This window comes from Clinocottus analis, unplaced genomic scaffold (assembly GCF_023055335.1).
Source record: "Clinocottus analis isolate CAN_PGR_092001 unplaced genomic scaffold, fCliAna1.0.p SCAF_10, whole genome shotgun sequence".
NCBI classification, from domain to species: domain Eukaryota; kingdom Metazoa; phylum Chordata; class Actinopteri; order Perciformes; family Cottidae; genus Clinocottus; species Clinocottus analis.
In genome coordinates, this window is record NW_027175821.1 from 12539374 (window position 1) to 12565069 (window position 25696).

Here is a 25696-nt window from a genome sequence, read left to right on the forward strand (position 1 = left end):
AGCTCCATGACTACGGATTATATCTCGATGAGGTGAAACCACCGAATAGACCTTGTGGTGAGCTTTTCTCAACTGCTGTTTGCAGGTGAAGAATCAACTTGGATCCTGTGTTTGAACAATGTTTAGACAACCACAATGAATGGCAGGTTTATGAAGCACAGACTATAAGCTCAACGGCATGTTAACGTGTTAACAGTTTAATCATGAGTTTGTTCTTTTAGATTATCTTTTATGTGACCTGGAACAGAATAATCCTGTAATAATGTTACATTTACATAATGAAGAAGTATGAGCATTAGAAACCACATTTCAATTAAGGGTGAAAGAAACATGACTGAAGTTGTTTTCTAAATACTTTAAAACTGCATAATTTTTATGTTTCTGCAGATGTATTTTATTGTATCCTAATCCAGTAGAAGATTATAAGTGCCTGCATATTACCATAACATTAGTAATATATTAAAGTAATTATTTAAAAACATTTCACACTTCACTTACGGCTGGGATTTCTCTTAATAGATTAACTTGTTTTCCTTGGCTGAATTGTCTTTTACTCCAATATTGTTTCAAGTAAATAAGCTGCTGGCATCAACAACAAATTAATCCCAGAGTGTTAACTCACTTAAATACATGATGGCAGAAAAATAACCGGTGAAAAAAACTCTATTAAAATATTTTATTTGAAATACATTTAAGTTATTTACATTTTCCTTTGATACCGGTACTGTCCACTTTGACAGATTATGTGATTAGTAATTGTAGGATATTCTAAAACTTTCACACACAAAAATTCAGAAAACAAACACCATACAAAGTGCTGAAAGTGACACAAAATATTTAGAAAATGTAAATGTATTTTAGTTTTTTACATCAAGATGTGAATGGTGCAATCCAAACCAAAATGTAAATATTAAATATAGTTATCTCCTCTTTACAATAGGAAAGCCGGCCCCAAAATTATTGTTTCTAATGTCACACACACCTACTTAAGTCCGGGTTAATCACTTACGAAGTTTAACTGCACTAAAAAAATGACATTTACAAAAATGTTTACACTATGTTTGAGGTAAAAATCACAGAGAGGAATGTTTGACAGAGATACAGAAATGTTCAGGCATTTTAAGATTTTTAATAAATAATTTGATATTCTAAAACGTACCACTGAGAAAGTAATAAAAACACAGTCAAGGATTCACGGGTGAGTTGGTCACTTATAGGGCAGCGGCGCTCACGCTTAGTGAACTCTCGTGGGGGAGAAATTCCCTCAATAGGAATGACAGGAGCATCTGTTATGAAAGATAAAGCAACACGATCAGAACAAGATTTAAGTATTATGTTGAATAAAATGTGAAAATTAGATACAAAAAATGAGGGACGGTGACAGAAAGTAAATGTTGACCACTCACATAGACCAGTGTTTTGTTTTCTTTACTGTTCTGGAAAAGATTAAAAACAGTCTCCATGTCGGTCTTCTTCAGGACAAGATAGTTTGAATCTAGAGAGAAAATTAAATCAGATAGATTATCAACCGCCAGAAATAGATGTATATTTCCCAGCGGTGCAGAGAGGCGTCACCTACATCTGGCATTGATTAGGTTTTGTGCTCTTTCCCTCGTCTCGTTCTTCTGCTCGTCAGTACGAGGAGGAAGAGGAAGAGGAGGCGGAGCTGCTGGTTGAAAATCTGGCCACTGTTTCTCCCGCATGCTGTCAATGAATGCGGCCATCTGCACCTCTGTCGGGTTCATCTTGTTGAGAAAAGAGTTGACTTTTCTAGAGAAGATAAAACCAGAAGTCACCAAGTGGCCTTTAAAACTCGGTAAAGGGGTTAGGAGTCAGCACCAAACTCACTTTTTCAAGATGGGCATAACCGGTTTCAAAATGGCATCAAATATGTTGATGAGGATGGAGTTTCCTGTTGAGAGAGACAGAGTATTAGGTTGATCTTTGATAACATCCTAACAAATGGACCATTTCAGTGGATTTGCATGTTCAAGCTCACAAAGCTCTGGAGCTGCAGAGTTGGGTGTGTTTTACCCTCCACATCCAGCCTCTACAGGTAAGAGGGTGTTGTGTCTATGAAGCGCTCTGCCTTGGAGGCAAATTAAATGGACTTGACTTGGCTTGTTAATTTTCTGCAATTTCGGCACTGTTTTTTTTTTTTTACATACCAGTGTCAATGTATGCATGAGTCAGTCAGTCAAAATGGTAAGTAAAAATATAGATTAATACTGGTTTAACAAGACTACTAATGCTTATATATAGCTTATCAAATGTTAACCTTTATAATGAACTAAAACTAAAACAACTAGCTGTCTAAACTTAAGAGAAAAATGCATTCATTCATCTGAAAAGCTGCAGTATGCTTGAAAACAACAGAGAGTTCAAACACTGAACAAACCAGATATTTCCTTCAGTAGATCAAATATGGCTTTTGTCGCCTCCAGCTGCTCCCAGTTGACTTGGCTCTTCTGACACTGGGAGTCTTCCCCTCTGGATGAAGTGCCCTGGTCCTTCCCTTTTGTCTTGTTGGGGCCACTCGACATCTTGAAACATACACTGAAATTAAGCAGCGCCGGGCCTTCTGTGCTCTCCTGCAAGTTCATAGTCTGGCTGCTGTGAGAGTCTGAATCCGGTGGGTCTTCATCACTGGTGTTTTTTGTCGAGACCAGAGACTCTTGTGACCTTGATCGGGTCAGTCCTTTGAAGATCATTTTAAAGTGAGAGGTTAAGGGGTTATCAGAGTCCTCCGTTTTGTCTTGGGAACAGTTCCCGTTTGAAGAGTCGGAGTTAACAGCAGAGGGAGTTTCTGCTCCTTCAGGCCGATCTGAAGGAGCACCATGTTGGGAGATAACAATAGTTGGGATTGAAGCAGCGTGAACATCACTGCCTGCCTCAGTAAAGGCATCTGGGTTTTCTGAGGGCAGAGCTGTCGATTCTGGATGTAGAGATGGTTTTATGATTTCTTTAGGGGCTTCTGTTTGAGGGCTGGAGCTCTGCAGAGGAAAACAAAGGAATCAAGTTGTGACAGCTGACTCAGAGGCAGATGCCTTTGTGGTACAGAAGACACCATCAGCTAAACTAATCCATATATACATATATACATACATACATACATACATACATACTTCTTCATATTTTTGTTTGTATGATTTAAAAAAAAGGTACACTTAAAAAAACAGGCATATAAGTAAATTAGTTATTTATTTACAAGGAGTATTTCTACAGCAATGTCAGTTTGAAACTTCATGTTTTTAACAGAAAGCATGCGTTGAACCGGTGATGCAGAATTTGATAGATATGGATGTCTATCATGAAGAAAGGGGGGCTGCAGTTGAATAGTGAAAAATACATCCCATATCTATCTGAAGCACTTTCACTCAACTTTGATGGAAAACATTAAGAAAATCATTCATAACAACTTAGGAGAAAAATGAATGCTGTGCTACAGATTCAGACTGCAATTCTATGCTACAATTAATGTTTTTGTTTTTTTAAAGCAACTAATTTAGGAGTAGGATCCATTGTTTTTGGAGCTCGACCACAGAGCGAGTCAGGGAACCCTAGGTGAAATTTGTATTCACAGTTTTGGTCATTGCGATTCCTGTCATAACCAACCAAACAAAGTAATTGTTGAGGTCCGAGAACACGGAAAGAAGCACAAGCAGTCAGGCGATCAGACATGTCAAAAGTCTATCGAGAAAACTGCATGTGCATACAACCATGTGACATGAGTCAAAGCTGAAACAGGATGTTTACACTGGACCGTTTGAGTAATGGATTTACCATGTGTGTGTCTTCTCTCTCATGGGAGTTTGTTTAAATCCTGTCTGAGCGTCTCTCGTCCCATGAGACGTGAACATTTTTAGCATTCACAGATTTTTTTTAAAATGAACTTGTTAAGCACAGTCTTTCTATTACCGATAGGAATGACTCTACAAAAGTAAACCCACGGTTGCAGCGATCGGATATGTGAAGCTTTACCTCCTCTTCCTCCTGACCAGGAGTCAGGAAGTAAGCCAAGCCGCTCAGAAGGCCCCACACGCCTCCACTGTGCTCCTCTTCATTCAGCAGTTTTTCAAGAGGACAGAGGAACTGGAAAACCGGTTGAGTGAGGCCGATGAGACTATCAGAAACTAATTCCTGGAAAAGAAAATGTCGGGTCACGAATGTTATGATTTAAGAGTTAATCTGTCCGCAGATCTCAGATTTTCTGATATGTTTCACCTGCAGAAAGTGCTCCACTGATACTCTGGCTTCTTCTTTGACCTCACTGTTGACCTCTGACTGCTCCAGCACCAGGATTGTGGGCAGGCTGGTTGAGTCCTGAAAAGAGACAAAAAGTTCAGATGACAAGAAAACCCTCAAGACTGAACAGTGCTTAGTCGACCTCACTGGTTCTGACATCTGGCAAACGTTTTAACTGTATCCCATATGAGTGCAAGTTGAATTCATAAATAAAACTATTGTGGTTTGTTGTTACAACGATGCTTCTCCCTCTCTGCCTCATGCTGAATAGACACAAAGCAACAACTATTTTCTCTCAAGTCAAAGGAAATTAAATGCTGACAAACAAAAGACTTTCCTTTTCCTTTCTTTATTCTTTTTTCAAAAAGGAAAAACATTTGTGTCAACAAGCCAGTATAATGTATACAACATCAAAATACCCACTCTAACAACACCTAGAGCCCTTTTATGTCAGCACAGGGTCAGTACTACCAGGAGACTTGGTACACATTTAATCTGAGGACACACTTTGCCTCCTCCTCATCATTCAGACCCACTGTGTCTTATGTTCACCAGGCTGGAACTGTGACTGTAAATAGTCCCTAAACATGATCCAAAATAATCATTACCATGACATCACTATATTAGCATAATCTACCTGGTGTATCTTGATGGGTTAATTTGCGAGCTTGCAACTTAAATAGATTTAATTTTTGATTAATTGAAAATCAATAGTCCTTTTCTCAGCAATACAGTTTGGTCAAAGCAGACAATGCAAAGCAAATAAAAACAAGTCTAATTAAAACACAATGACGTTTTTCATAAAATAAATACCAAAACCATTATCCCACAATCCAACTCAACAGCACCACAAACTACTGATTATTGGGTTAGTTTTAACTCGGTGCACGTAATACACTGACAATCAGGGTATATATCAGATGTGATTTGGATCAGTTCAAAGGCAGAACATTATATACAAAATGAGAAAATAAAAACACAAAGCATGTCCTTCCATCTGCCTTTTACCTGCCATCTGTTGCGGAAGTAGATAACATCCATGTAGGTCTTCCTGATGTCCCACTGGAGGTTCTCAGGGCTTCCCTTCTCTTCCAGGTGAACGGTGAAGATTAGCGCCTCCTCCTCCCAGTCGGCCTACAACACAGACGACTGCGGCTCAAACTGCAGCTCAAATATTAACAAACCATCCAAGGACACGCTTTTACAGAGCCTCAGCAGACAGATAACAAGCCTGCAGGACATCCCACACTGTCACTGATATTTATAACTCACATGAGGGATGCTGACAGCCCAGCGGCCAACGCGCCACATCTCAAATGAAAGCTTGAATTCCATCATGTCCTCCTGCACGCTTGTCAAGTAGTCTTCCAGATCACTGTCCTCCTGATGGTGTTTGAGCCAAAAAAGCAACAATGAATCTGTCACGTTTCACAAATTGTCATCCTGGCAGTTTAATACATGGCGTGATATGTGCAGCGGACTCACCCTGTCAGAGTCCTGCAGGCTGTGAACGGAGCTCTCCCTGCTGCTGACATCGCCCTCGTTGCTCACGTCTCCCTGGATCGCCAAGATCCTCAGCACCAGCTCCTGCTCCATCTTCTTCATCTTCTTCTTCTTCTTGTCCTTCTTACACTTCACCTTGTCCACAAATTTAGACCATCCTTCTTTTAACTTGTTAGCTGAAAATGGCAACAACCACATGACAAAAGTCAGAGACATTTCCACAACTTCTGTTCTCAGTATTTTACTTTTTTATTTTCTTAACTGTCTCTTACCCCTTTAGTGTTTCTGCCACAGCACCGAGGAAGCACTATGTGCTCGTCTGATGCGAGTACTGGACATGAAGTAGCATTGCATGAATAACAATGCACTTTACCTTGACCTTAGCATAACTTTTACTGTCCAACTGCATTTGTCTTTCAGCACTGTGATGAAGTGTAGCATAACGATAGTTGGAAATGTTGTGAGAAAAACTATTCACCAGATTAATTAGGCATGGAAGCACTGTAAGCATAACAAGCAATCACACATGTAATGCTATAATCAATATGATGACTTAGTAATCAACACGTCCCATTAGATCTAAATAATTCTTACAGATTATGACAAATTACGCTGTTTTTTTCTGGAGTTCTACACACATTTGTAATATTCTAACGGCATAATTTAGTCTTATTTAGTCATCATTACTGTTGGGTTGTTTGCGAAACAAAGAGATAGAAGATGCTTGAGGACAACACAGGAATGATTTGGCATTCATTTTAGTGTTTGTGTAATTGTCCGAACCAACGAACAAGAAACAGGCTCGTAAAGAAAAGTATAATGTCACAAAATAGACAACACATTGCTGTTCATCAAACTGTCGTACAAAATGTTATGCAAGCAAAGGCGTCTGTTCTCGAAACACCCACAAACTACTCAATCAATGTTTCTCATGTCTCCAGTATCTTTATCTGAAATGTTTTCATACTCACAAGCTGAAAAACAGGTTTTTCAGGTAGCTCCAGGTTAAAGAGTCAAACAGCCTCCTGATTCTACGGAGATGAGCAAGTGTGTTTAAAAAAAAACTAAAACTCTTTTAGTTCATCATCCGCAGGTCCGATCTAATAATTTAAAGTTCTGTAACTATTCTGAGAAGATACGTGACCGAGTGCATTTTCTTTTTTTAAAAGATTGTTATATTTTAATCATTACGTAAGCTCTTCAACATGACTAAGCGATTATAACGCTTCACTAAATCACTAACTTGGTACCCCTAACAACGGCGGATTTTACTCAGAGTGTCCACAATATTGGAGTCTCAAGCTGTGAAGCAGTAACTGGAGGTTTTTTTTTCCTTTCTCTGGCGCGTTTCCAGTTCCTGAAAGCTCATTGGTGCTCAGACTCATCTGTCAGATGGCACATATGGAACGAGACGGTCAGTTTGAATACAAGGTTGTTATGGTTTGACTCAGCAAAAGCTCAAAGTACGTAATTTCTCTGTTTCTGAACCGAAAAACACAATGTTTGGACTGAAAATGCTTTATAAGGGGTCATTGTTTGATATATTGTGATTATTATTGCAGATTTAGGTTGTAATCTTTCTAAAGAGGTGCAGTGTTACTCTGTGGCATGATGGGAAGGATGATTTAAAAAAAAATACTATTTAAAAAAACTCGGGCAGCAACCAGGGAGTCATTGACTTTTGATATTTATGAGGAAAATAAGTAAAATCCAAATTAATATTTGTATTTATTTTTAATGGCAAGGAATAGCAGATTCTTTAGAGATTAAGGATATTAAGGTCTAGTGTTTATATCAAACAAACCTTTTCTTTTGGCTTTGATCCTTGTTTTAGTTGAAATCGCTGCTCCCTCCAAGCTCCTAGAAATAAAATAGAAAAATAAAAACAGCCATCAAACAAAACCAGCTCAGTTTCAATTTCCAGGCACAGAAGGTGGCTTTCACAGCCGTTGCTTTGAAGCTCGCTACAACTACGTCGAGCTGCCGGGGCACAAAAGATGACAGCCACTCACTCTTCCCTGCCCTCTGCCTCGCCCTCCTGTGAAGTCAGAGAGGTTTGATCCGGGTCCGATCCAGAAAGCTCCTCCACAGAGCCTTTGGGGGTCACGCTGTCCAGCTGGCTCACCACCAGCTGGTTCAGGTTGTCGGGGTCCGACAGCCATCTCACCAACAGACCCAGCCCTGAAAACAACCAACACACACACACACTTATCCTACAGGTTCTGCTCATCGTGAAGTTAACACACACTAAAGTCAAGAGGCACAATCTTCACATTTGACCATATTAACAGATTGTAATGAGTTCTCCTTTGACTTTATTAGGTTATCTGTAACATTTTTCAATGAATTTGTATACAATCTGTTGTATATAATTATAAAGTGTCTTCTTAACACAGGTGTACTGCTAATGGATTCATTAATTCATTTTAATTGGCTTCCTTGCAACAAGCTTTAATGCACTTGTTGTAACTTGTTTGTTTTGTACAAGAACAAAAGTACTCTTATTTCCCAAAATGTCAAAATATTACAATAAATGCCCCCTTGAAACATTTCTCATGACTTCTAATGTCTTGCGTGTTAAGTGGTATAATACATCACAATATTACCAATTTCACAGTGAACGCAAAGCCCTGTATAATTTTCCAATTGTTCCAAATTATTGCAAACACTCAATTATGTATCTATGTATGAACAAGGCTATACATTTAGAAATGAGCCGCTTCTAAGTGCCAAGAGGAAACTATGCAGATAAAGTTTTGACTTCAGCCATCAAAAATCACTTATTTTAACTTTAATTGTAAAAAAAAAACCAAAAAAAAACTACTGCACAGCAAGTTTCCAGGAGATAAGACATGTTATCTGCTTCTAATGAAAATGACAAACCCCTAAAAGGAAATTGGCAATTCACTGCAGAGGTTTGCCACTGAAAATTCATGTCCGCAGTTCTTTAATGCCACTGACAATAAGGGATTACATATGATTCACACTTGTAAAAGAAGTTCAGCAAGGCTTAGCTCTTTTGTAAGAGCGTATTCCTGCAGAAAGAGAATAAAACGCTTTCTTACCCTGTAAAGCAATAATCTCATTTAAGACACAGCGGTTGACCTCTTGGCCCCTGAGAGAGTCAGGGAAAAGGTTACGTACTAGAGCGTCAGAAAACTTTCGGAGAACTGCGATCTCCTCTGCTCTGGAGCTGAACAAGAGCTCTCTGAAACGGAAAGCAAACAAGAGGTGATTACCACAGGATGTGTGCTGGGTCATAAATGTTTATCACCACTATCTGACAATCATTGGATTTAAATCTGTTCCACCACTCAGCAGCATAAAAACAACCATTAGGATGTCACTGCCCGTATGATCTTGTAAAAAGGTATGGTTAATAATTTATAGGTTATACAAAATATGCAGGCATTTATAGTGTTCAGACACTTAACTGAGTGCAAAGAGTAACTAAAGCTGCATGAATTCTCAGAAAGTTTCACCTGTCAGACTGCTTCGCATTATGCAAGTGCTGAGTCAAAATGCGAACGGAGCCCACGACCGCCTGGCGAACATCAAAGTCTTTGGCTCTATCAATGATCCGGTCGATTATGAAGTCGAATTCCCTGCTGAGCACCTGGTGCAGAGGCTGGTGCTCACGCGGCTCGGGAACGCCGTACCAAGGCAGGACCAGCTGGGCGTAGGCGCACTCGAACACTGAGGACAGCAGCCACAAAGAAACAAATCACATTCACACCAAACTCCTACACTCTCCTCCCGAACATCAAACTCGAGGAGCGACTTAGAAGCCCGTTTAGTGAATTTCAAGCTGTGTTTTTATCTCACACTTCGGTGCCGAGTTCCTGTCCAAACAATTCAATTCAAAACGCAGCACAAATATGACAGGATTTCCCTCTGAACCCGATGTAGACTGGAAAGCATGTTTTATTTACAGCAACATAATGTTATTTATATGCCGTGGAGAGAAAAGCTGAGATGTCTGTAGACCATAGGATTTTATTTAAAACTATGAATTATTCATTTTTTCAATTATTTAGAAGCACACATTGACTTTCAATGAAGAAGGCACAAAAACAAGTTGGAACAAAAGCACTCTGCATGTAAATATACAATGTATACATAATGTGTGTGAGTAGAAACAGTGCAAAAACATTCCTTACAACCATAAACTGTACTATAATTATATTTTGAGTGATTCGTTTTTATTATTCCCATGTTTTGTGTGAATAAACTACACAAGCGGCTTTATATTTGACAAAATTGTAAGAAGAAAGTCTCCGATGGAGTTTGTGCTGGAAAATGGGTTATAATGTTTGTGAAGTAAGGACAGTTTTAAAAAGGTGCAAAGGCAAAAGAAGGAAAACATAGTTAGCTGTAATGAACCATAATAATGTTAGACTCCCGAGGGAACTGGAAAAAATAAAGTGCTTTGCTGTTCAAGGTCTGACTTAAGTCAATACACATTTCAAATGTAGAAAACATGAAATACATGTTTTGTGGCCAAGCAAAGTGAGCTCGATATTAAAGCCCAACACAAACCAATTTAATAAACGATGCACAAATAGACAGGAAGCAAACACCGCTGATAAGGTTGCATGAAACCCAGTTATTATATTTCCTGTTTATTGTATCTCAGCCAACTCATCTATTGATGGGGTGTTCTTCATCTTTTTCTTCCTTTCTGGTGAGCCCCTCCTCACCTCATGTAACATGAGACCCATCTGCAGCTGTGTCTATGGTAAACTGTCCTTTTCAACTGTGTCAAGTCAAAACAGACGTTACAATGTGCTTGCACCCACAGTCCAGAGCGCAACCCGTTTTGGTTTTAAACCTTTGCACACACGAGTCGTGTTTCTGAACTGTAAAGTCAGATGTGTTCATGCTACTTAAACACATTTTTGTCTGCTGTATGAGACATGTCTCACCTTGTTGTAGAGACGTCTTTGCGTGTGGATACTGAGACTGCAGTGGTTCAGCCTGCTGGTTGCTTTCTCCATCTGTCAAGTCTTCACCGACTGTTTCCTGGAAAACACAAAACTATTCAGCCACATGCCAGGAATATCTAACATTTAGTGCACAGAGAAAACTTAAACATCCAGTGTTGAACTCTGACAGCGAGCCACAGGATGTGTGAAAACAAGTTATGCAGGCCTCACTTAGTACAGAAAATAGCACCTCCGGCTACGATTGAGTATTCGTCAATATTGGGTACTTAATATTATTAATCTAACCGCTCAGCTAAATGTGTAAAATGGCCTGAAAACTGTGAAAGCAAGTTATTTCAAGGCATCCTAATTTATATAGTATTATTATTTCATTAATTAACAAACGTAGCTCATGTATTTAAACACAATGTTGCTTAAAGTGGAATCATATGTTGCACCTTACGCTCAATTAACTCAATAAAACAGGACTTTGCAACATTATTTGCAACAATAAGACAATAAAGAAACCATTTCCTGCAAGTAAAGACAAAGCAACAACAAAATGTTTTTAATACCCGGAGTGGATTTTCCTTCGTCTCTTCTTCGGTTTGAGTGCTGCTCTCTCGTCCCCCGTTAACGGATAACAGAGGGGTAGAAAAACAAAAGACGAAGCATATAAAGTACTGTGTCAGAGTGTGGCCGCAGTCTGCAAAATACCACAGCAAGCCGAGAGTTATGGCGATGGAGAGGCGCGACAGAGACATCTTCCTTTCCTACAAGCGGCTCTTTCTGCTCGCTTATCTCACTTTGAGCTGATGTGTGCTGCACATAGCCGGAGCGGGTTTGTTCATCTACATCTTTAGCAGCGAGGAAAAAGCTGCTGCTTCCTCGAAACACGAACTGAAGCAGCGGAAAAGAGCCAACTTTATTAACCTGGCCATAGCGGAGCTGTGATTGGCTGAAGGAAATGCCCGCGTGCCTGTTGTTGATTATGACAGGACGCCATCTAGCGGCTACTCTGAGGAAGACCTGTTCACCTCTATCTATCTATCTATCTATCTATCTATCTATCTATCTATCTATCTATCTATCTATCTATCTATCTATCTATCTATCTATCTATCTATCTATCTATCTATCTATCTATCTATCTATCTATCCATCCATCCATCTATCTATAATTAATTATTATATTGATTCAACAGTGTGTGAGTCACCCATTGTTGTAGCTACAACTCATTTGCAGTTTGGGTTTGTGAGGTGATTAATGGGGTAATAAAATAGAACAAAATGTACATACAATTCTTTATTATCTTTTTTTGGATTGCATTTCCATCTTTGCTTTTTTAATAATTGGGGATTTGAACTCTCTCTCTATTAATAGCTATATACAGTACAGTAAGTGAACGTGAGGGGAAATTTCTGTTCACAACTCAGACATCTGAACTCATAGACCCTGCTTCATGGGAAAAGGTTTAATATTTAATGTTGATTGCAGAAATTGACCGATGACGCATATACTTTTTCCTGATGACTTCCAAATGAATCCAATCATATGAAAACAGAAACCACACTGCAGATTTTATTGTCACGTTTTATTGGCAGAATAAATGTCAGACAATATCTACTAGACAATAAATTAAGAATAATCAATAGGCAGACAAATACATTATACATTGATATAGTGTATTCCATACAATCTGCTTTAATAATTGTTTGCTTCAAAATAATACAAGCTGGTGGAGATAATAAATATACAGTAGTCATATTAAAGCAAAACTGAGTTTCCAGCTGAGCATTACTGAAGCTATTTGGGAAAATATGCAGAGCTCTCATGTTCTGTAAAAAAATATATATATTTATTTATTGTACATGTTTTTATACTGTGGACCTCGACACATTCAACCCTCTTTTTTCAAAAATTATACAGTTTGATTTGAAAAAATATATATTTTACATGTTTTTATTGTTATTTTTGATCTATTTTCTTTTTGAAATTCTTGTTATTAGTTATTCTTTTCTTACTAAACATATATATGTGTTATGCACCAAAACACGAAAGCAGATTTATTGTATATGAATATTTACTTGAGAAATCGGATTCTGATTCTGATTCAAGGTAGAAGTAGACAAATACCACAAGGTGGCGCTAACACCGCTCTTCAACTAAACAACAGACAAGAACCAAGAAAACAGTTTGAGGGATTTTTACAAGTAAAATATACAATAAGAATGGCAGTAAATACACGTGAGAAAGGGCTCAACAATTGCTACATATTGTATTTGTGTATGAGGCGAAAAACTTGAAACTGAAGACAAACCTTTAGTGGTAAAACATGATAAGATGCTCTCAACATAATGAGTTAAACTATTAAGCAGAACGGCTTAATAAAGCTATAACATGAATAAAAACACACAAACAGATTCATGTTACCGCATGACATTTAAACATCCTACTGCCTTTAAACTACTAACTGTGTTTATTCCTCATGAGTGGAAATCACTGAGGTCCTGACCGGGTGGATTTATGACATAATTCAGTCAACAGCTGAAATTACATAACAGTCTGCCTGACAGAAGGCTTTTATTGTGAAGGGCTGAAGCTCCACTGGTACATAGACCTCCACTTGGATACACACACTGACTATCAAGCCCCTGTTCAGAGGTTGATTACATGATAAATACTTTATTCAAGTTAAACTGCCCTACTTATGTAAAATATACTTCACCTGAATATTATTCCACTACCATTCAGAGGGAATTATTGTGCTTTATACTTAATAAAATGTTAATATAATATTTTCACATTTGATGCTTTAAGTATCAGTATCAGTATTTAAAGACAGTACATTTACTCAAATATGATACTTAAGTACAATCTCAAACGTTTACTTTAATGGCTTTATTAATCTGAATCTTTTTCACCATGTTAATTTAGGAATCAAACTCTCCCTGAACTGAAAAGACGACACTTGTCCCTGACTTGACCTCGAGGAGGCCTGGCTTATCTAAAGCCAACCAGACAGACAGTGTGTGAACGGCTGTGATGTGTGTTCACTAATCCTTGTTAAAGTTGTAATGGAGCAGTAGAAAGAGGCTACCTGCTGAGAGGGCCTTTTGATGATGGAGTGATTTAAAACAGTATTAAAACTAATTTCCCCGGGTTAGTGGTTATGTCTAAGAATTTCAGAATCACTGAAAGGAGATTACGCTACGTCCAGCTGCGTAAATCAAGTAATCTGATAGTGTTGCTGAAATTAAGCTATGTCCTCGATTCAAGATCAGTCTGGGTTGTGAGTCCAAGACAGTGATTGTGTCTCCAAACTAGTTACAAATCTGAATGCTTTTGAAGTTCACAGGATCACGTTCATCTCAAATGTGTCAGAATTTTTTCTTTCTACCATTTTACTCTTAAGTAGACTACATCTAATAAAATATCAACACTAAATACAGAGAGAAATTAATTTGTAGTGTTGTAATCCTTTTGGACATTTCATTTGATTCATAAGTGAAGAGTCACATGGGAAAAATATGAGATAATTAAACTTTTGATGAACTGCAAGAGTGAACAATAGTTTAGGCTCAATATAACTTATTTCATTAAACTCCATTTATGTAGCCACACTTTCAATAAAAGTTATTTCAGATGCAGTGACTGAATACTCTGAGGATTTCTGTGTTAAAATTCAGCAGCAGACTCAAAAGTGTACACCCATTTTTCAAGTCATCGCTGATAAGAATGTCAGAGCACGAATGTGTAATAACTTCAGAATTGAAAACAGCGCGTTCATTTTTTAATATCCTGAAAGGGATAGATAATACTTTGAGGGGACAGCAGCTCTGTAATTGGTCAATTATAATGGTGTCACAAAGAGACAGTATGTTAGTGAGATGTCAACGTTTCCAAAGGGTTTAAAGGTGCCGACACTTGAGGCGTCAAATAGAGGAAACAATTTATGAGAAGAGTTGTGCTGATACAACTGTCTCACATCTAGTCAGGGATCACGCAGACAAAGATTACAATTCCTATGATTTGAATGACCAGTACACACCATGGTTAGAGACACCAAGAAGTACACAATGTCCTGCTTCTTTACAGATGGCAAGATCATGTATCAGGAGGAATTCAGTGTGTGGCCGCCCTAAAAATACACACCAACACCAGCCTAAAATGTCGCTCTACACAAAAGGTGCCCTTGGCCTCTTTTCTTTTTTTCTTTTTTAAATACATAGCTAGAATTGAGTTTGTATGCACTTTAATTGAAAAATCTATAGATCACATGACCAGGATACTACATTACTGGAAAAGGTGTGTCATACTGGTTAAGGGTCAAACCGCTCAAGGGTAAAGTCCTCAGATCACACCAGTTAGAGTCAAAAGAGACATGGCAGGAGATAAAGTATATTTAGAAGGTTGCATTAATCCACCGCACGACAGGAAATCCTGGTTGCTTTTCAACGTCACTTGTGCAAATATTCTATTCTGAACCAACAATATATGAAATGCGCTGGTAAGAGCTCTGACAAATCATTTCTCTGCAAGCATGTCGCGGATGAAATATCGTAAGCAGGTCGACTTTCTCAGCTGATTTTGGCTCGCCCCCAACTACAACCTGGGAGACCTCTTCAGCTCTAAGCTTACATTTCACTCAGCAGGCAGCCAAACGGCTTCCTGAAGCTACTACTGGCACCCTTCATACGTGACACAAAACCAGGCAGGATATTCACTCGGTAGGTTGTGTTTATTTCTCGTTTTTCAGGAAAAGTTCCTGGGTTCAGGGAATGACATTCTGGTGAGAGATAAAACAAAAACAGAAGAAAAAACATGGGGCCAAGAGAACAGCGCAAACAGATTCCCCCAGTACAACTAGTAGAACATACTAGTTGGTCCCTATAAATATAGTTTAGCATTTAAGTCCTTCCAAATGTACAATATATGTTACAGTTAAACTTCACAACATGAACAGTGGATTTACAAAAATAACTTAGATGACTTTCTTTAGCTCGTCATACAAGACAAGCACGAAGGCGCCCCCCATGCCTCGGAGCACGTTGGACAAGGCCCCCTTGAAGAAGGCCTTGGGGCCCTCGTCACGCGCGATCTTCCTCCAGCAGTCAATGGTGCCAGAGTACATGATGTCGGCTGAAGGGGGAACACAGAATTACAAAAGACGTCACGCGTTTATTCTACTAACACAGCAGAAAAAAACCCCAAGAAGTTGTGCTTTCTATGTTGCAGTTATTACCTCCTTTGCGTCCAGACTGCATCATCATACGACGACGGACAGTGTCGAAGGGATAGGACACAAGACCGGCGACCGCTGTCACAGACTGAGCGATCATCCAGCTGACAACAATAGGGGTGTTCTTGGGGTCTGGAAGCATGCCTGTGAGAGAAAAGTCAATCAGTAAGAATCAGTAAGAGGAACTTAAAGTCTCTGACGGCTAGGCACAGAGCGATAAATCATGCTTTGCAAAGCCTTTTGATGAAAACTCACCCTTCGCTGTGTCGTAGACGCCGAAGTAAGCAGCTCTGTAGATGATAATGCCCTGTACTGACACGCTGAAGCCCTGGTACAGACCCTTGATGCCATCAGACTTGGAGATCTTCACCAAGCAGTCCGCCAAGCCTTTGAACTCGCGCGTCTGTCCGGCTTTGCCGACATCAGCACCCAGACGTGTTCTGGCGAAGTCGAGGGGGTAGACGAAACAGAGGGAAGTGGCTCCGGCAGCACCACCAGATGCCAAGTTACCTGCAAAGTATCTCCAGAACTGCTTGTGCTTGTCAACCCCGTCAAGGAAAACCTTCTTGTACTTGTCCTTGAAAGCAAAGTTGAGGGCCTGAGTGGGGAAGTAACGGATGACGTTGGCCAGATTGCCTCTCCAGAATGCGAGGAAGCCCTGCTCTTTGGGGATGCGCACGATGCAGTCCACGATGCCCTTGTACTGCTTGTCAGCAGTGATCTGTTTGCTGGCATGTTGGACCTGCAATCAAAGGAGATACACAAGAGCACATTTAGAGATACCAAACAGAAGAACGTCACATTTGAGAGACAGCAAGTGCAATTACTGGCAGTGGCAAGTCTGTGGCAGGCCTCAGTCAAGTGCAGGACAGCGGCAAGCGAACATCCCTCTTTTGGGCCCCCTGGCATGTGAGTTGAAATTGATTTTGGTGTCTCTCATTGACACGTTATAAAATTGTAGATGTGCAATTGTTGATTAAAGAATATTTTAAAAGAAGGAGCTGCGAAGCTGGGTGGGTGGAGCCACATTTTTTGGGAACACCGTTGTTGTTACAGAGGTCAGCTGCGTAAATCATATGTATGATTTTAATTGAGTCAACTGAGTTCTCGTTCTGTGTACATCCTTCGATCAACCTCCCTTTACTTATTTGTTTATCATTCCATTTATTGGTATGATTTTGCTGGTTTTGAATCAAAAAACTAAATACTCTTATTTTTGAATACTTGTATAGCTATTTACGACAATCGCCTAAAATAATGAATACAAATCATTCTTTTAAAAATCATTTAAATATATGTATCAAAACCTTTTTTAAATATAAGTCGAATAATATCTCCACTTCTCTTTATATGTAGTCAGGTGCCGGTAGGTGCCACGCGCTGCCAGTGCCAGTAGTTGTCCCAGGAGTGCCCCCACTAGTCAGACACTTGCTACCAGTAGGGGGCCTACTCAGAGAGGAGCCACAGTCCTGACACCTGCCACAGCCTCGCCAGTGGCACAAGGAAGAGCTCGCCTTCCTGACATTTCTTCAACAATGCGAATGACCATTTAACCTGACCTGCTAACGTGTCTTTACATGACTCCCATGTGACACAGTTGCATCCACGTGCCAGAGTACAACTCGCATGGCATACGTTCAACAATTCCCCAGCCCCTCCTGCATCCTGCTGCCGCTGCCGCTGCTGCTGCTGCTGCTGCTGAGCACAGGCCCAGTGCCGTGCTGGAGTACCGCTATGGCGCAGCCCTTGCTGTGACCTTGGTTGTGTGGTGCAGTCAAACAGAAGACCTGTACCTTGCTGTGACCTTGGTTGCCATGCGACCAAATGGAAGGGATGTGCCTAGCTGTGACCTTGATTATATGTTGTGCAGTCAAATATAAAACCTGTCATGGGAAGACGAGGACGTTTTAACCAATACATTGGCCTTTAAAGCGCAGCGTAAGCCAGCCGCCTGCTGGCCGCTGCATTACGTAACAGGGCTGATGCGCCTCTATCCTGCCCCTTCTTCATCTTTGCCGGCAGCAATCTCCGACACGGCTGCTCGGATGCGCCATGTTGAGACTCCAGCTCCTATTCTCGACAGCAGCATCTCGACGTCATGTACTTTACCACCGCATGTCACTAGCTTACATCTCGTTAGATTGACCCTCCATCACGTAGAAATCACTCCACTGAGCTGAAAATTAACAGCACCAGCTGGTTTGTGTCACACACCCGAGCAGAGAGTGACTAATTACAGCGTCATGAAAGATAAGGACGTTGACACTCACTTGGAGAAGAAGCTTCACTCTCTCAATGGGGGCTGCTGCTGTTTTAGAGATGGCAGCGGCGATGCCACCAGCCAAGAAGTCCTTGGCGAAGGAAACTGCGGTCTCACTCATCTTCGGATGTTACTCAGACACCGTCCCGTTACTTTATGTCGGTGAAGGTTGCCGGTAGAGTTGAAATGGCCGACTGCAGTCTGGAAGAGAGGAGATTTAAAGGAGACTCAGTGCGCGAGAGACGGTGAACTTCGACTCTCGCGTCTGATTGGTCAGCTGTGGAGCAGATGGGCGTGGTCAACCTATAACCTTTACAGCGCTCTCTCATCACTAAAAGTTTCACTATCTTACCATCTTAATTGTGTATATATATTCTGATTGAAACACCTTAGAATAAATGATTTTTTTTAAGTTTTCTGAATCAGATTTGGCTCAAAGTCAAATGTCCGATTGAGGCAGCTGAGGCCTGAAGGCTATGGCGGGTAAAGGTCATCCCATCTGTTAATGCCCTTTGGCTGTCACCTAGTGTCCTACAGTGGAGGAGGACATGCTTCACTTTGTTCACTGATTCAATCATAATAACTAACTAATCTATCCAGTCAGACTGATTGAAAATCTCATCAGAAATGTTGCCTGTTATCATGAATGATCGCTAAACAAAAGTTCTAGTAGTAAGACAAAATGGAGTCATTCATTGAACCAAAATGTAAAAAATAAAAGGAAAAAAATACAAGATGGACAGAGGAAATCTAAAAAATATCCCAAAACATACAAACGAGAACATCAAATGTAAAAAGGGGCAATGTTTAATGTTTTAAACATATTTCTTCCAACACAGTCCATGTTAGCACATTTACATGATTGATCATAAGCTACTCAAACTAATGAAGCGTCAACATTTTTACATTCATTGCACATTAAAGATATAATCTATCACGGAAATAGAGTGAAATAGCTTTTGCAAGCCATTTAGATAAACTACAGTATGGCACTATTTGACGTAAGTAACTGAAATAATCCCCAAAATAAATAGCTAATGCTTAAGGAACATAATATTATGTTAAAAACAGTCATGGAGAGACATGATGGGTGGATGAACAAATAATACTGTCAGATAAACAAACAAAACACGTTTCTGAAAGAGGTAGACTGTTGCTGACTGGACATAGTGCAAACACATGTTAGCACTTTCTATGAAGACATGAAGCCTGATATGTTACGCAATTATTACAGACAAAAGCCTTTCTGAAGTATCTAATGTTGCTTTTCAAGTGTGGTCAGCAGTCAGATCTCTTCTCATGTGAAGTTTCACCAGCGGTTTCCGAGAGAGGACTCCCCTGACTGGAAGCTCCTGTTTTTCAAGTAGCGCTTCGCCTCCTGCAGCTCGTATGGCCCGAGACTCTGATCGACGCCTGGAGCAAGTTTGTAGCTCAGGGGCGAGACAATGTAGCCGTTGCGGTAAAGGCAGACCTGCTTACACATCTCGAAGCAGGTGAAAAGAAGGCCAAAGTAGGGAACGATCTGTAAGGGAAGGAGACAGATATGAGCATCTGCGGGACGCCAAGCACTTCATGCGATGAAATTGACCATGATTCCACACAGAGGTTGTGGTTTGGTTTGATTATCACCTAAGGTGGGCTTAGTGTGTCTCAAACTCCTTTTCATTTAGGTTGACCTTTTTGTAAAAGAAAAGCTGCTCATGACAAGGCCTCACATTTGCTGTTGTATCTCACGTTTGTTTATGACATTTGCAGCTGAAATAGGAGAGTGGAGCATGCTGTTCTTGAGAGACTTTGCTCACCTTGCCCGTGATTTTCAAGCTATGATTTACACACCAAACCTTGTTTTCCATGCCGCCCCCATCATCCTCCCTCTCCCTTTTACGTCAACATGAACCCCCCTCCTCCTACTTCCCTCCGCCAGTCATAAAGTTACTCATGTTCCTGAGCATGTGCAGTTATTTCAGTTCCAACCACAAGATGAAGGAGAGTAGAAGACCAGTGCGCGATCCATAGGATTGATAGAGAGTACAATATGGCTGAGATATGAATAATAATTATGTTATACGAGTGATACGGTACCTTTATTGTGTTGGCCGTAAGACCAGTCCATAGTGAGAGGATGCCCTTGCTTTTTACAACCTGAACAAAACAGTCAATCATTCCACTAAAATGGACGTCGACTCCACCAAAATGGGGAAGGCGGGCACTCTGCGCCTGAGAAAAGAATACAAGTGAAAATTAAACGCATTGAATCATTCAACTGCATTATATGTCTGTTAAGAAATAACCAGAAAAATCAGGAGAAACATAACAATATAGATAAAATTCATAGAAAATTTGGGGGAAGATTGAATGGTCAATGAAGTAATATGCACATATATCAGCATGAAGGGAAAATAACTGGATCCAACTGGATCGTTCTATGATTAACTTTGAGACATGTCACTTCCTGTGTGTGTGTCTTTTTGTTTGCAAAGCCATCGACTCTCTATATCTACTACTAACAACGCTATTACAAAATTAAATACATGGACAGCATGAAATAAACACAAAGTTGTTCTTTAGAGGGTAAATTATGGCTGTTGAACTTGGGAGCAAAGCCAGTTAGCAGCATAGGAAGCTTTGAGAAGAGTTATGTAACAATGCAAGTGGACGGTCCATTAAAGCTCCCCAGTCTCAGTCACACTGCCTCGTGTGTGTGTGTGTGTCACGTGACAACTCTACAGGGTAAATGTCGCGTGACAGTATCTTTAGAACAGGGGTCATCCACGACATTCCTCTAATGGAGAGAATATATATTAGTAGACACCATCGAGTTTGGACTTCAAATAAGAACATTATTGTTGAATACTTTCACTTTCTTACACTAAAGCTTTTTATTAGTGTTTTTAAAAAAACAACCTAAAGGATTAAAAAGTGCCATGGGTTTATTGCAATGCTTGCATGACAATACCCATTATTCACAGGTAGAATGCACTTATTGGTTGGTAAATAATACCTAATAAAAGTATTTCCATCTCAATTGTTTTAGCAGTTTATTCTATATAGGAAGCAAACACAGCTCGACATCCCAAATAGCAGAACACATGTTTTTCCCTCATCACATTTTCTGCATGTGTTAATATTCTGCGAGCCGCCAGTCGCTGCTTTAGAACTTTCAAGGTCTCTCAGGGGTCACGAAGCCATACGGGTATGAGACTGTTCACACAGCTTCATTTGTCGAGGAAACATTAAGCTAACCAGAGAGTACGACAGTACGTAGCTTCTGCAAACATACGCAGCTGTTTTTTTTTTTAACACCTATTCTGCCTGCTTTGTATTGTTCAAATCCACAAGGTTAATCATTATGTAACATGGCTTTTTATGTTCAGGTGACATTGTTGTGATGGCTTAGTGGACTGGACATACGTAACTTTCACCTTGGCTGCTGCCTGATAGTGACTGACTATGTTTAGAGAACGTATCTATAGCTTCTGCAGCCCCAGAAAACACATTCACATTCCCAGCTGCTGTTGAACCTTGTGGTAGCTAATAATAGGATCATACAACCGGATGTAGTATTGTAGTTCCTCATGTGTCCACCCCGACATACAGGGAAACATACAAGATAGCTCAAGCATAATTTCAGAGGAAAGTGGTGCAGACCAATATGTCTTCCTGTGATTAAAGTTCTTTTTAAAACATACAACTAAGATTATTATGATTTAAGAATTGAAACTTTTCATGTTTGAAAACATTCAGTGACCAGGAAAGACTAAACATATTTTAGGTAAATGCCCACTGCCCCCGTGTGGACTGAATGTTGTAACACAGACAAGTATTCTGTACATGAAAATACAGTAAACTTGTTTTGTTTATGGTTAAATATGATTTCTTTCAGGGATAAATAATAATAAAATAAGAATTCATAAAGATTTATAGAAATACCATCAAAGAGAATTCATTGATTTATTTGAAAGATCTATTCAATTGTTTCCAGCATTATCAATACAGTCAAATAGTCATATAGAGAGATCTCTACATATCTTGCCAATAATATTTTCATTTTATTTTATTTTAAATTGGGCTGTTTCAGTTCTCCTAAAAAATATAACCTACATAGAGAAAGTGAAGTGTTCTGTTGGTAAATTACCTGCATCTTCCGCTTTACAGTTTCAAAAGGGTAGGACAGCGTTTGGGCCACTCCCGCTGCGAGGCAGCCATTGATGAAGTTCTGGAGGGGAGTGAAGCGGAAAGGAGGCTCCTGCCAGAGTCTGTCCAAGTTCATGTACACTGCATAGCAACCGATAGAAAAGGGAAACGCACCTGTGGACAGAAGAAATGTGCTGTAAGTTACAGTAAAATGCCTCATCGATGAAACGTGTGTTCAAATGATGTTGAGACTGTAGAAAAGTCTTCATCTGCAGGAACAGGAGGGCCTTTAATAAAGAGTAGCTATTTAATATTCTGGACCACCTGAGCGACATGCTGTGAATATGCAAACACACCCAACAGAGTGAGAGAAAAGCCCCTGTAGAGAGCAGGCAGCCCTTCATTCCCGTAGATCTTCGAGAGAGTGTGAACTACGCCGATGTAGGTGGGCTGTCTGCAGCTCTGAGCGATGAGCCGGGTTTCCGCCACCTCCAGAGGGTACGTCGTCATGGCAGCAGCGAAGCCAGCCAGTCCACCGGCCAATATGGCTCTCCACTGAGAGATGAAGCCCAGTTCATCCATGTGAAGGTGGACGATCCTGGAAAGACAAAGTCAAAATTAATGACACTTGATTGTTTGGATTGCATTAATTAGACAGTGAATGGTTCTGTCATTTGTCTTGAGGAAGCTCACCAGCGTTATTTAACAGACAGAGGTGTTTCAGTTGAAGCTTAATCTGTTGTCAGTGTTTTTATTGTCATTTCACACCTATTTTGAACCACATTTTCCTATCAGCAGAATTCAGAAAAGTAAATTACCAACAATTATTAATACAAATAAATTATGAAGCAAAATAACGAACATTTGGTTCAAGCTTTTCAAAGATGAAAACGTGCTGCTGTATTGTGTTTGACATTAATTTAATTTAAGTTGAAACAAACTATTATCTTCATTATCTCTAAATGTGACAATGATGCTCACATTATATTCCTTAATCATTTTGTTGTTTATTATCGCAAGTGCTTATTGATTTTCTGACAATTGCCTAACCAATTAATTTACTAATTTTAGCTGTACATTTCATATAATATGTTATGGTTAAAGCATGTTTAAGCATTAGAACAAAACATTTTAAGATAGAATACATTACATACATACATTAGCCGTGTGTGTGTGTGTGTGTGTGTGTGTGTGTGTGTGTGTGTGTGTGTGTGTGTGTGTGTGTGTGTGTGTGTGTGTGTGTTAAAGAGGAAGTGGCTTTATGGTGGTGGAACATGGTGTACATTGTACACGTGCATGTACATGTGATGTTTACATCCACCAGTGACACGAAGCGCGGCGGGCTGAAACCACATGACTGCGGCAGCTTCGCTTGTCGTTAAATATCGATGACTTCGCGCTGCTCACTGCTGCGCACTGGCACGCAGACAAGCTACAGGCATGTTCGTCCTGTAGTAACCCGGGAGAATTAGAGAGCCGATGGGTTGCCCCGAATTCAGCCTTACAGGCAACCGATTGAGAGTCAAGCAACAAAGTTTACTCCCTGATCATTTTTACTATCATAGAAAACAAAGAAAACCATCAAATAATTGACATTTGAGAAGCTAAAACCAGCTAACTCTTTGTATTTTTGCTTAAACGAACTGACTTATATAGATAAACAAAATTAGAACTAAACAATTGATGGATTAAAAACATACATGCACTATTGATTATTATGACTATTAATGTGCTTATTTGCTCGATCGCATTGATTTCTAGTCATATTAAACTGAATATATTTGCATCTGGGCTGCTGTTGAGATAATTTAAGATGTGTCATATTTGGGCTTCATAAATTTTTCCCAATCTTCTGTCATTTTAAAGACCAAACTTATAGCGATTAATCAAGCAAATAATTGGCAGATTAGTCGAAAAGAGATACCAAAAAATGTCCGATCTATTTACTAATTTACTAATCGTGAAAAAAGAAAATTCTGATTCTTTTGAGTAAGACAAAATAATCATCCTGTGAGACAAAACACAGGGCAGGAAAAACACCTGACACTTCTAAATATCGACTGAGCAAATACAGCCATCTGATTGGTTAAAAAGAGAAGGTGCGACTCGGAACGGTAAAAGCGGAAGTACATATTTAGCTGCTCCGATGAAAGTAAACAGATCTTTTAAATGAACCAGTTGACGTAATTTGATCGATTCAAACCATTAAAAAGAACTATGTGATCTCTCATTATTCCTCTAAAGTCCCGCTACTCTTTTTTTTAACGCCACACAAACTTGCATAGTCAGCTGACCAAGTGGCTAACAAGCTAATTCAACATAAACATTGAGCAAAACATCGAAGAAAAACACCCACAATAAATGTTTTGGGTCGATACAATGCGAGACAAATAATCTCGATCCAACTTTACTTACTTTTTGTATGTTGCGAGATGAACTGCGGTGTAAGGGAACAACCGCAGACAAGAGGCGAGGTTTCCTTTCCAAAACCCTCGAAGTCCCTCATTCTGGTAGACGAGGAGAAAACTTTGCCAGAAACCCCTCTTACAGTGAAAAGTGCCCACCTGACTCTTAATTTTAACCACCTCCAACGGTGACGTGGCGGTTTTACTGAAAATACCGGCGAAACCAACGCACATGAAGCTCTGAGAACTCGTCAGTCTGTCATCTTTTTTTACTGAGGCCATCACTGTTTGGCCTCTCTGCTTCTTGTGATGATTTCAGTCTTCTCCGAGGGACAGGAGAGGATTGTTTTTTGCAGGTTAGACATCTAACTGTAGAGACCGATACTGTATCCGTGTCCTGCCCCGACCAGCGGTGTTATGGCACAACGCACACGTCACTGTGACCGGTGCTGCAGTTGTGTCTCAGCCACACTAGGGGGCGCTCTGGCACCTGGTTTTGACAAAGAGCACAGCAAAGTCAATCATTTGTGATTAATCTGAGACACATGTGACCCCATGAAGAATAGCAGTGCTGTAGTTTAAAAGGGATTGGCAAACGTCCAGTGAAGTTTAGTCAGTAGATTATTATTATTATTATTATTATTATTATTATTATTGGGTCACAAACACATCACTAAATAATTTTGTCTGGTTTTAAAAATATGATTTGTTTTAGGTTTAGTTTTTTTAAACAACTATATTTACTCAAATACCTCACTTAATAAAAGGTTGTAGCAATGGCACATTAATTGTTGCTATTTTTTAAGACTATACTACATAACTATAAGAGGAATATAGTGTATTATGTACTGTGTTATTGTATAAACTTGTGATTTAGTGTAGTTATTCTTTTCTATTTGTTTGCCAGTAAATAGGAAACAGTGAAGTTGTTGAATTAATCCATTCATATTTCATATTCATATTCATATTTTACTTCATATT

General features: G+C 39.7%; 3 protein-coding genes across 3 annotated transcripts; all 3 read right to left on the minus strand.

The window, feature by feature from the left end:
- Positions 1 to 716: 716 nt before the first annotated feature.
- Positions 717 to 11557, minus strand: si:rp71-46j2.7 (uncharacterized). Its single transcript, XM_068581221.1, has 16 exons — positions 11249 to 11557; positions 10674 to 10770; positions 9231 to 9444; positions 8814 to 8956; positions 7761 to 7929; positions 7553 to 7608; positions 5731 to 5924; positions 5518 to 5628; positions 5254 to 5379; positions 4225 to 4323; positions 3982 to 4140; positions 2399 to 2993; positions 1849 to 1912; positions 1580 to 1770; positions 1407 to 1495; positions 717 to 1286 (listed from the first exon to the last, which is right to left on the minus strand). The coding sequence occupies exons 1-16, from the start codon at positions 11435 to 11437 to the stop codon at positions 1212 to 1214; spliced, it is 2571 nt and encodes an 856-aa protein (XP_068437322.1). The 5' UTR covers positions 11438 to 11557; the 3' UTR covers positions 717 to 1211.
- A 3839-nt stretch (positions 11558 to 15396) lies between these two features.
- Positions 15397 to 18424, minus strand: slc25a5 (solute carrier family 25 member 5). Its single transcript, XM_068589210.1, has 4 exons — positions 18187 to 18424; positions 16172 to 16658; positions 15920 to 16060; positions 15397 to 15816 (listed from the first exon to the last, which is right to left on the minus strand). Exons 1-4 carry the CDS (start codon positions 18295 to 18297, stop codon positions 15659 to 15661), a joined length of 897 nt encoding a protein of 298 aa, XP_068445311.1. The 5' UTR covers positions 18298 to 18424; the 3' UTR covers positions 15397 to 15658.
- A 543-nt stretch (positions 18425 to 18967) lies between these two features.
- Positions 18968 to 25114, minus strand: slc25a43 (solute carrier family 25 member 43). The gene is made up of 5 exons (XM_068591444.1): positions 24726 to 25114; positions 22667 to 22908; positions 22312 to 22484; positions 20259 to 20393; positions 18968 to 19698 (listed from the first exon to the last, which is right to left on the minus strand). Exons 1-5 carry the CDS (start codon positions 24995 to 24997, stop codon positions 19486 to 19488), a joined length of 1035 nt encoding a protein of 344 aa, XP_068447545.1. The 5' UTR covers positions 24998 to 25114; the 3' UTR covers positions 18968 to 19485.
- Positions 25115 to 25696: the final 582 nt, after the last annotated feature.